At 43.7% G+C, this 12393-nt stretch overlaps 1 protein-coding gene across 5 annotated transcripts in view; it reads right to left on the reverse strand.

The window, feature by feature from the left end:
* The window catches only part of FLNB (filamin B), an 89165-nt gene that overhangs the window by 37579 nt on the left and 39193 nt on the right, over positions 1-12393 (reverse strand). For all 5 annotated transcript variants that reach the window (XM_038148856.1, XM_038148858.1, XM_038148859.1 and 2 more), the window contains 7 exons: positions 9527-9775; positions 8425-8522; positions 7393-7540; positions 4125-4243; positions 3311-3388; positions 2384-2546; positions 917-1114 (listed from right to left, as the gene is read on the reverse strand). In XM_038148856.1, the coding sequence (XP_038004784.1) occupies positions 917-1114; positions 2384-2546; positions 3311-3388; positions 4125-4243; positions 7393-7540; positions 8425-8522; positions 9527-9775 (1053 nt within the window). The remainder of the gene's footprint in view (positions 1-916; positions 1115-2383; positions 2547-3310; positions 3389-4124; positions 4244-7392; positions 7541-8424; positions 8523-9526; positions 9776-12393) is intronic.

Raw genomic sequence — 12393 nt, forward strand, 5'->3', positions numbered from 1 at the left:
CCAGCACTGTAAACCAAACACACATTTTCCTCGAGCATGCCGTGCTTACATCAGGAGCACAAGTCTGCCAAGCAGCTTGTTAGGTTTTCACTCATTATACAACAGCTTACAGGTTTTCCCCTCACCCCTGCAGCAGCCAGCATTGCCCCATGTCCTACACCGGTGTGTGTGGGGATTGTGTGCCATTTGCCAGCTCTGAAAGCTCAGTGGGAACACGCAGGAGCGTGGCTGACGTGGAGTGGGAACAGCTTGCAGAGCACTCACACAGCTGCGTCAGGCAGCTTGTGGTTAAGCTAGTTTCACTGACTGGGTCACACAAAGCTTCAGTTCGTTTGCAACTTTCCTCCCCAACCCCAACAAAACCAAAAATCCTTTTGGCTGGGACAAGCTGCAGGCTAGAAGCTTACAAAGAGCAAACATGACGGAGCATCCTGCACACCTCTTACCAACTATGAAGCCATTAGCAGTGAAGTCCAAAATTCCACAAATGGAGGGTAGCTCAGGAGAGATGAGCAGAGATCTAAAAGCATAGGAGCACGTAAGGATGGAACAGAAAGCAAATTAGGTGTCCGTTAAGGAGGAAAACAGTAAATATAGTCATTTGAGGAACAAGGGTGGAAAACAGCAAGACACTGCATAGCTGCATAAATTACTCAAAAAAATTCAAAGGGCAGCTTAAAATTTGTAAGTCTAGGCAGAAAGGAAACTAGCAACAAAAGCCATATTACTGTTAGAGAGCACTGGTTTACCCTGAGAGTACTCAGGTGACCCACTCCTGGGGGTCAAGGACCAAGAAACAGGACCAAGATATTGAAAGGTACAGAGAATATAAAAGGCATGATCCAAGCATATTCTGTGATCACATCCAAGGAGGAAAGTGCCCATCTACATTTATACACATTTTTAAAAAACATACCCTCTCCAACGAGAACAGTGCAAGGAGTTTTGGGAATTGCCTCCCCAGCAAAAGTCACTTTGACAATGTGAGGACCAGCTTGAACAGGCTTATAGGTGCAACGGTAGACCTGGTTGCCTTTGTCTTCCACCACAACTTCAGCAAGGCTCCTTCCCTGAGGATCCTCCACTTCCACAATCACATCACCCACACCAGCACCTGCAAAGGAAACAAGCCCAGCTGAGCCTTGGCTTCCCCACCAGCAACAGGCACCCTGTTTAAGACTACCACCAGCTGTCTGGGCTCAGCCAGCCACGCTCTGCTGCCAGTTCTAGGCACAGCCTCTGCGTTCAGCTTTTGCTGACAGCAGTCAAACATTTGAGCAGGGAGTGGGCAAGACAGCATGGTGGCATTCCATGAAGTCAAACTGACAGGGCTCTGCTGCTCCAGCCATAGGGTTTCACAACATAGTACTGAATATACATACAGCCTGGTTACCCTATGGATACCACCCTGTAGCACCTCTACCACAGATCAGCCCACAGCTTTACCAGTCAGTTCAATCTCTCAAGCTTTGAAGTGGTTTAGATTAAGAGATTGGACAAATGAATGCTGCTCTGACAAGGATCCTCTCTGCTGGACTATATGTATTCACTTTTGTTCAGACACCTGCTCCTCTCACATCTTATTCAACTCATCATACAACAAAAACAGTTTTCTATACACTTTCAGAGGCCAGACATGTCTTTACATGATTCAGACCACTCCCTCTCCCAATTAGAGGCTGAACATAATACTTGCCTCACTATAACCACATTTAATTTTATTCCTAAGCTCCCTCAGGCAGAAGGCAATTTCAAATATGCTACTCAGCATATTTTGGTGTTTAAATGCTACAAGTAACTGCCCTAAGTAGTTTCACATTGTTCTAAATGAATTAACATTTGTAGCATCTTATTGACTCATTCCTCTAGGCTACAGCATTGGCCTAATAGCAGGTAACAAATAATGTGATGGAGATGCCCTAATGAAGATAGTAACCCTCTAATAATTACAATAGAGGTTGAAACCAGTTCATCATCGAAGTATGAACTCAAAGTAGCACTGGTTCTTTCTGTAGAGCTAAATATAGAACACAGTACACGTTTACAGTTGGCTCACAGTTTATCCTTCACATTTATGTTCAACATGTCACATTCCTGTTTAAAATGAGTTGAGAAAAGAAACCAGCCAAGAACTTGACTGCTGCCATCCAGCAAATTCATGGCAAACTTCTGGGTCAGGCTTAGCACCCTCTTGCCCCAGCTCAGCTCTGCACTTCAAATATTTCATACCCAGCTGAAGCCTTCTGAGCAGCCCAGCTGTTATTTCACCTATGAGTTTGATAGGGCTACAAATCCTCATCCACTTTACAGTTATTTTTCCAAGGCCTTAAGTTCTCACATTTGAGGACACTGCAGGATTTCCATCATCACTCATCCTGCTTACCTGCTGTGTAGAGGTCAAAGTAGGTTGGTTTATTGGCAATGTTTCCTGCTGCCTCCAGTCCTGGTCCCTTTGCTGTGACTTTGCTCGCATCTCCCTGGGCTTTGTCAACATTCACTTCAAATGGGCTCTTGGAGATGTGCTGCCCAGCAAACAGGACTGAAACCTAGGGACAGACAGCATCAGCTTGGACCCATCAGGCAGAACTCAGATCACCATCATAAAGCCAAGTGCAGGGTCAAGCACCTGCATTCCTAACACAAAGACTCCCTCAGAGGTGAGGGACCATCCATCCCACAATCCTCATCACATCCATGCTAACTGCTGGCAATCTTCTTAAAGTTCTGTTGGTTACAGAATCAAGCACATCAGCATGGAGGCTTGAATCAGGATGTGCCAATACAAGGTGGATCTCCATCCAGCAATAAAGTGGCAGCAGAACTTGCATTTTATCTTTTCAGGCTGGCTGTGGGGATCAGCCACCCAAAGAAGTGTCAAAGCAACAGGATCACCCAGCATAAACCTGCAACTATGGGCATCCAGGGACAAAGAGAGGCAATCCTTCTCTGCAAAATCCCTACAGTGTACAGTACCATCAGCAAAGAGATACCTCATAGAAACAACCTGCTGTTTTCATCTGCATCTCTTGTGACAGCCCACAAAACTGGCTTTGTGAGTTGCACAAAGTGGCCCAGCTGTAGCACTTGATACCCAAACACAAATGCACTTTCTCCCAACATACACTTCTTTCCCCCTTGCAAAGGGAGCAGCCCAAAAGCCAGATGGAGAGCTAAGGCCACATCAATTTAACTTTTCTTCAGGATGCCTGAGGTGGTTCTTACCCATCAGTAAACCCTCAGAGGCTCATGTTAACAACCAGCAGAGCAGTGTGTCTAGCAAGAGAATACTGGTTATTGACACAAAGCGCACCTTGTGAGGTCCAGTAACCCTTGGAACATACTGTACTGAGTAGGTCTTGTTTTTGTCACTGGACGGCGTTATCTTCGCCTAGGAGAGAAAACACATCCATCGTCAAGCTGTGCCTACGCACGCCAGCTGAACTCTTTACTGCTACTGCAGTCTATTTCCAGAGTCAGCACTGTTAGACACTTGTTGCTGTGAGAGCAGGGATCCTTGCTATCCCCCCTCTTCTCACATGGAAATAATCCCATTGGTTTTGTCTTTACAAGAGAAGAAGAAAGCTACCTTCTTCCCAACCCAGCCCTTTCCTTTGCTGTTAATTGCTGTGTTGAGGCAGGCCAAAAAACGAGGAGACAGTAAGTCCAATGTACAGCTGTATTTTTCTGGAATGCTGTAACATGATCAAGTGGAACACTTGGAGGAGAAGTTTCTATAAACATTAAAACCAGCATTTTAACTCAAAATGATTCATGGCATCTAAATAGTTGATTTAGCCATTCTTGCAGAATGAGTAAATGCAGACAGTGATTTACTGATGTATGTTATCTAAAAGCAGGTCAGAGTGTACTTGGCCAGTCAAGCTAAAGCTTTGCAACTACTGGACACTGGAGTTGTGTTGCTTAGTTGCAGGTAGTGACTGTTTGTCAAGGCAATTATGAAGAAAAGCCTGAGGCTTCTTGCACTCTAGATAAACGGTATTTTGCAATTTCTTTTTAGATTACTTATTTGTTAAGAACTCACTTGTGAAAGATGAAGATTACCGCAAAAACTACAGCATTCAGACCAATTTGACTTTTCCATCCGAGACACTTAATGTACATACCTCCTCTCTGTTTCCTTCTGGATCTTCTATGAAGACCATCAGGTCACCCTGCCCAGCACTGATGGTGTCCACTGTGAAAATGGCAGGCTGCTTCACCATGTTCCCATGAGGCTCAATCCCTGTGAGACAGATACAGAACAGCACATTAGCTGCTGCCACAAACCCGGAAGACAGTTTGGAGGCTACCCAAAGGCTGTCCAACCCATTCTCCTTGCAAGCCATCAGAATCAGTTTCCGCAGACTTCTGCACATCATGTGTTTACCCTCTGCCCAGAGCACGATGCTCACAATAAGGTCTTTTCTTACAATACATGTATTTTTAAAAATTGGTTGAATCATCGGCACTCAACTCATCTTACAATCTCTGACCAAGTCAGGAACCCGGCTGCAATCTGGATTCAGGTGAAAACCAGTTACCCTGACAGGTCCTGAGGGTCACTCCTGCTGCTGGCAAGTGCAGGGCTGAAGCTGACAGCAAGTGGGATATGTTCATTAGCTGCTCTTTAGGAGCTGCTCTCTTCACACAGTTAAATGTTTAAGTGTGTTGCACCACAGGATGGGTGACTAGAGAGACAGGAGACAAATTCTGGGAAGCCTTTAGGTGAAGCCATTACTCTAGAGCCAGGAGTAAAATACTTACTTTAAGCAAGACAATTTTTACCCGTACTGCCCCATCTTACTCTATTTTCAAAATCCAGCAGTAAAGCCACTGCTCAGATTTACTATCTTTTGAAATCTGCTCAGACTACTGGCCAGAGTATACACTGTACAAATGACATGCAGAAGCCTCCTAAAACAGTAAAAATCTTGCTACTCAGTGTGGTTTCCACTTAACTTTTAATCAATTTCCTTATTCCACAGCACAGGGCCTGCTACAGCATGCATTTACCAGCAGGGTTTCATCATCTCCTTGTACACAGTCCCAGGTCATGACATCTGTCATGGTGGTGTCAGACTGAGTGGGTGGAAGAACTTCCCAAAGTTGCTGATTCCAGACTAGTCCAAACACATCCATACCCTTCCGTCCAAGGCAATTACTGATTCATAAAACTGTGGGCACTACAGCTCCATAGCACAATTAGTGGAAAGTGCAACGTCCGATAGATTATAAAGGAAGTGGTAGTGAACAACAGAATTCCTGAACTTGTTTATCTTCAGAAAACAGTAACTTGAGAGTAATGCAAGGAAGACCATGTTTTTGCTAGGAAATCTGAGCATTCTGATAAGGTGTTAACAATTGACATATTCATTCTTTCAAACTAAGCCATAGATTATCATCTAGCTGAAACTGCTACAAATTTGCTCTGTCTCTCCAGTCCATCCCACAAACATTAGGATATGGCATTCAAGTTAGGTATCACGCCTTCTGCAAGCACAAGAAGGATTGATTATCCTCCTCTGAAGACAATTTCAGCCAGGACACTATTAGTTACAGCACTTTCTTAGCCAAGATTTCATCTTCTGGATTCTACTATCTTATCAGTGGCCTGCTTTGGATGGTTAAATGAGAACTCCTAGTCTACCACTGATGACCTACACAACTCTGTAGATCACCTCTGCAGGCTCTTTTCACACCAGCTCTACACGTGATTATCCTTGGCACAAACCCTCATGGTGCTCATGGTGGTCTGCTACAGCTAAGACTCTTGTTGGGAGCTTATGAAGAGCTTACATGAAGAATGATAATAAAAAGAGCTAAGACAGACCCACTTTGCACTCAACAGATATCTTTTTCTGGAAGCATGAAAACCTGTTTCTCACTTGTCCAAAAGACCCTGCTCAGTCAAGGACTGAGTCCTTTGCTGCTGGAGTCACCTTCCAGTTCTGACATACCATAGCAGTCAGAATTATCAATTAGTATATTTAGTGACTCTGTTTTGGCAATTAACTTAATGAAAACATCAATCTTTCAAGAAGAGCCACTCACTCTAAAGAAATTTTCATTACAAAGGCTCTAGAGACACATGAAAGCAGACAACAAAGTAATTCCAGTTTTTGAATGAATAAAAACATGACTTAAGTCAGACTTGACAGACTGAGGCAGGCTGATCAGTCATTTACACATCTGGGGCCTGAAAAATGTGTCTGTGTATTGTGGTTTGCTGTGGAAGGCACTAACAAAGAACATCAACCTCAAGCTGGATAGGTGCTAAACCCACTCTGACTGTAGCAACTGCTCTTAAGTGCATAAATAAAGTCCATGTCCCTTCATTCCACTAGTTATGTTTCAATGGAAAATCAAGTTTAAAAAACCCCAGGCAAATAAGAAAACCAGAAAAAAAAATGAGGAAAGTTTTGTTTCTTTCCATTTCACTCTTGCACACCCAATTCTGAAACGCATTCATTCTAAAAATCTTGAAGGACCAACAGCAGCCCAGAGATGTAAAAAAAAAAAAAAAAAAAAAAAAAAAAATTAAAAAAAAAAAAATTAAGGTGGAATGGAGAGCCAAGTGTAATGCTGAAGAGATGTCTTCCAACATGCCAACCATATTAAAGGTAAAAATCTGTTACTTATTTAGTTGTGACTGTGCATCAATCTAGAACAGAACCTCATCATTAGTATATGAAATTATCAATTTAAAAGGTCAGTTAAAAATAAGAATGCCTACACAGAACTACAGTTGCTTAAGCATCTATGGATAATCAGCAAATTCAGCTTTCAGTCTTTCCAATCAGTAAATACAGCCTTTCTAAAAAAGGCTCTGCACTATTTAATGTCTCAAGGGCTACCAACCCATCTTTGTACATGTGCAAAGTATTCAACACTATCAATCAATTCAAGTAGGTAATTTAGAATTACCCCACTCTAACACACCTCAAGCCTGGGAAATGGAAAACTGTCTCTACAGAGAGTCTGACAGAGAGACAGTGAGGTGATGAGGTTTTTCCTCTTTTAAGGAGTGCTTTATCACAAGAAACATTCCCTGCTAGATCATCACCCATCAGCAGCAATACTGCTGGCCTGAATTCCACGCCAAGGTTGTTTTAGCCCATATCATGCTACTTCTTCCAGCTACAATCTTCCAGGATTGGAGGCTGGCAGCTTGCAGAACAGGTTCAGACTGGGAAATTTACATGTTAGAACTAGGAGTGCCTTCTGGACTATATCCATGTATTTCTGAAACCAGGCACCACACCAAGAGTATACAAGTGAAACTTTGAAGTCAGTTAGTTACAGTAGGTCTGAAGTTCAACATAAGCAGAAAACCCCACCCAGCTTTCTGAAGAGTTACTGCTCTGTGCAGCTTCAGCTCACCAAAGTCCTTACCTTTGCCATAAGCCCTTGCTTTCTTTGGATTCAGTTTGGGTTTCAAAGGAGCTCCTGGTTTCAGCTTGGCTTTGGGGAACTGGGACAGGTAAGTCATCACAGAGTGCTCATCTACATCAGGGTGGATAATTTCTTCAGGGGTAATAACCTGAAAGACAGTGCAATTAAGCATATTGTACCAGTGCTTGGTTACCGCAGGTCAACACAGAAACAGAGCTATGACACAGACTTAGATTTCAAAACTCCCACATGCTAATGGGATTTCTTACACTTATTTTCCTTTTGATACACACAACATCATTTATTATCTCAGGCAAGAAAATCAAGAAGTTCATTATTATCCCAGTGTGGTTTGGGGGCTTTTTGTGCCTTGATTACTAGGAGTTCTCAGGAGATTGCAACAAGCTTAATGGTACCAAAGCAAGAGAACAGCAGTTATGTTCCCCTTGGAAAGCGACATGGGGATAATCGACACTGGAAAAGTTAGTAATTCATAATTCTGTATGCAACAGCTCTGAACTGCAAGGCTTGCAAAGTAAAACTTGTGACTAGTCTCTTCTCCTGCTTCCACAATACAAGCTGCTTCAGAGACTTCTAGAATTCTGTCCAACTTTACCAGCATGAAAATAATCCAGTTTGTAAATACATTGCTCTCTGTTTGAACAATATCATCGCAGGTCATTTCCTAAGCCAATAAGTTTTTCTTCTGTGAAATTCAATGCAGGAAACCAACTCGCTCCATGGACTAACATGTCAGGCACCACCACATAGGCCCTTTGCTCCTACCTTACATGCTGCAACAGCAGCTGTCTTCAGCAGAGACACCTACACAAATACAACCAGAGCTCTGAAATGTAATAGTGTGTTTCATTACAGTGCACCCTTTCTCAGGCAACTTTCTCTGAGTTAAGAGTAACTTTTCAAAGCATCCAAGCAGCTTCACCTGCTTTCCTTAATTTAAACTCCAGCCAGTCACAAGACCAAAGCTGGCCACTGTGCTCCCCAGAGGCAGCTCAAGGTTGGTGGCCTTACCTGTGGCACACCCAGCCAGTCATCCGCCTGCTGCATGGCTTCCCGAGCATTGTCCACGGGCTTCTTTGGGTCCCAGGTCTCCCAGTCAGGGCACAACCCTGCAAGCACATTTCAGTTGTTGTGTGTTATCTGCCAAGGTGCTTCCCCAGCTGAAGAAACCAAGCACAAACTCCAGATCCCCTTGCATTACACTGCTTTGTAGAAAGACATTCAGAGCTTTGCAGAAGTAGTCAAAACAAGACAAGCATGTGCTACTCACTGAAACAACTCTAAGGCAACAATTAGTGTAGAGTCATAGAATGGTTTAGGCTGGAAGGAATCTTTAGAGATCATCTAGACCTCCCCCCGCAACAAGCAGTGACATCTCCAACAGAGCTCTGTGCAACCTGACCTTGAATGTTTCCCAGGACGGGACATCTACCATCTCTCTGGGTAACTTGTGCAAGATACCATTCTAAATTTAGCACAAATACACCTACCATCCTTTATGTTTCACTGGTTCTCCTGCAGCATATTTGGTAAAGAAATTTTCAACCACTTGCCACAGCAGCCTAGATTGCATTAGATGAGCACCTGCAATCCCACTAGCAAGCTGTTTTATAAATAAGTGAGGAAATTTTGCCTTTTCCACACTACATCAATCTGCTTTAAGCAGGTCAGTCTCAGCTTGCTAAACACCGAAGTTTCAGTCAGTGCGCAGCTTCTGGCTGTTCTGTGCTCCCTCTGCAAACCTACTTCAGGAGAACACATGAAGTCTCCCACTGCACCCTGAAGTTGAAAGGTTGTTGGCACTTGCCGTGGGAACAATCCTTTCTTCCATTTAGGAGCCAGCATTTGTGCCTTTGTCCCTTGTATCCAATACAAAGCATAGATGTGGTGCCTCCCATAATGCAATCACACATTCTGCTACAGGCCAGAATTTCTCTTGGCCAAGAAGTTTACAGCTTGCTGCTTCCTGCAGCTGGTGTCTTTGGACTCTTTTGGTTTTCTTGAAAGCCTCATTCCAGTCTCAAGCTCAGCAGGGAAAACTTTCTCCCATAGGAAGAGCAGCCACAAGGACAACAAGCAAGGAAAACACTGGCCATCAGAACAAAGGACTTACCTGGAGCACAGCTGTCAACAAGAGCACCCAGTGCTTTGCCATCCTGCCAGTTCTGATTGAAGTTTGTGATTGGCAAGTAAGGAATTTTGTTCTGGATCCAGCCCAGCAGCCTCTGCTTAGGAGTCTGCTTCTTTGCATCATCATCACCTTCATCCTCCCACACTGGCATAGAAATGGAGTAGTGAAGGATAAGGGTCCATATCAGGCCAAGGATCAGCTTCAGGTTTCCATCAACTATGGCTTTACTATCTGGAAAACAAAATACAGACAACTGATTACCTGCCATTCTAAAGAAAACAGGTGTGTTTTTAAAACCGTGTGCCTGCACTCATGCAGGTAATCAAGGACAAGAAAACTGACGCGGGCCACTGCAGGCATTTGTTCAGGCAGAGACACCATTCCTCAGAGGAAGCATTAGACAGGCAAAGAGAGGAGTCAAAGGACTCAGTGCTCTCCAGTTGTCATTTCCCCTTCAGCTTTATGATCTTCGCTTAGGAGAAGTGCCAGTTTAAGATCTCTAGTATTTTGATTTGGATAAGTACCACCTCATATTTTGTAATAGCATTTGTATCTTCTGAAAAAGGCCAAACAGCATGTGATGGAGGTCACAAAACCAGCATCCAAATAGGCATGATACACTCCAGGGCATAGATAAAAGCATCATTTAGGAAACAGCATTTATATACAGAAACATGTCTCCAACACACACACCAATAATTTGCCTTTTAAATGGTAGGGAATAAAATAAAGTGCTGCTATGTAGTGAAGACAAGCAAATACAGAGTTTGGAATTGGTCTGCATTGGATATATCAAGACCTGTGTACGATCAGCAAAGTGGGCAGTGGAAGTCCATGGACAATCCTCTGCACCACCACACAAGACATCATACCTTCACACTACAAATCCAGAGCTACAGAAAAGAAGAGCCAGCTTTGGCTTTTCCATATCATGCTCCAGCTTAAGAAAAATTTATCACCAGAGTGGCCATGCTGCTGTTCTGCTTTAAGACACACTATGGAGCTAAGTTTAAGGCTACTGGGTATCAAGATCAGATTTTCATAAGCAATGTCTGCAGGGGCAGGATGCCTTTCTGCATCAGTTTGGACTTGTGAGGTGACCACTACAGTTCCATGAATTCATGTGCAAGTTACTTTAGCTTTAGTGAGTCACAGATGGATGCCCTCTGTTACAATCAGCACTGTTACTTTTGCTTTATTGATCTGTTCCTTATTAAACTCTTGAAATGTTGAGGCGTAGGCTTTGTTTCTCGCATCTCCCTCCCTTTGAGCTTGTAGTTGTTACTCAGGCTGTATTACACTGCTAACAGCTCCAGTTTGTCAAGCTCACACAAATCAGAGCTCTTCTGCAATGTTTCAGTGTGCTCTCAGCTGACAATGCCTCTTATTCCCAGCAGAATGTTACAGCACAGCATTTTTTGGTTCTTTCCTCCATTTCAAGCGCAAACTGTTACAGAAATCCCTTTTCAGTCAACAGAAGTTACAAGTGACCTGGAAACTTGTGTCTACTCTCCAGCTCCTGTAGCATATGCTGGAGTAAAGACAATTACAGCTGTATAAACTCCCTTTCATGCCACCAGAATTATTATACAGAAATCTTACAGTGTCCTAGCCAGCAAAGTAAGAGTGTTCTGTAACTGGATTGCATTCTCCAGCTCACATCCAGAATGTTAACAGGCAAAGTCCTCCAAGATGACCCTCCTTGTGCCCAACACCCACTGGGCATGCCTTACCTGCTCCTCTTCAGCTGTAGAGACCACAGCAGCAATCCAGCACCATCTTATCAATGCAAAAAGATCTACTAACTTTCAAAACAAGTGTTTATACAGAATAGTGACCAAGAATAGTAATCACCCTTTAACCCAATGCTCAGGCAAAGCAGTTAATATTTACATGGTTTCACAATAGAGCAGTATGTCCTAAACAGATAATGGTGTAACTTAAGACCTTGAAAGGCATTTGGACTTTCTGGGTAGTTAGTGTCTGGTTTCTACTCAGATTTATTTGTATGGGATTTTTTGACATCAGTTTTGACTAATCTTACAGGATTACGATATGTGTCTGCCACTTGACTGCTTGCTGCTGATTACACATCCAGTCCAAGATACACAATAGATAGCTATGGGGTGATTAAGCCCCACTGGGTTTTAATTACAGGTTCCAAGGTAAAAGTCTACATCACATAAACAGTGGGTCTCCTAGCAACAACTAAACAGGCCCTACTGTTACCCATTTCTGTCCTCTTTCCAGCTGAGCTACAAACAGGTCAGTGCCTTCCCTCCCCCTGTGCCAGCAGCTCCTTCATCCTACTCCATGGCACAACTGCTAGGTCACACTGTGGTGCTGGAGCACACCAATGGCCAGCTCACCTCTGCTCCAGAAATGCCTCCAGGCTTCAGTTTCAGATTTATATCGACATCGGCATTTTTACTAGAGGGACACAGCAATGATTTAGTATGCTACAAGCAAGCTCATTTCAGAAAACTATCCAGCATTTCCAGGGAGGAATGCCAGCAGGACAGAACCACCTTGAGTACAATGCTACACACACGTTACTCGAGATAAAGAATGGCTCGTTTTATATTTATAGCACATAAATAACGTCTATATGTGGTTGCAATGTGGTTACTGCAGCAACCAGCTGCTCTTCAGAGCTGCCCCCAGCACCCCACTGCCCTCTCCAAAGGCACAGCTGGGCTGTGGTTCTTGACCTGGGGAAAAACAGCCCGTACAGGCTTCACAGCAAGAGCAAGAATATCCCATCTCACCAGCCTCATCCAGAAAGGCTGGGCACAGGGCTGCTGCCCTGATGACAGGAAAAGGTCATCACAGGAACAGGACAGCTCTTC

The sequence above is a fragment of the Motacilla alba genome, chromosome 12, assembly GCF_015832195.1.
Source record: "Motacilla alba alba isolate MOTALB_02 chromosome 12, Motacilla_alba_V1.0_pri, whole genome shotgun sequence".
In the NCBI taxonomy this organism is placed as follows: Eukaryota; Metazoa; Chordata; class Aves; order Passeriformes; family Motacillidae; genus Motacilla; species Motacilla alba.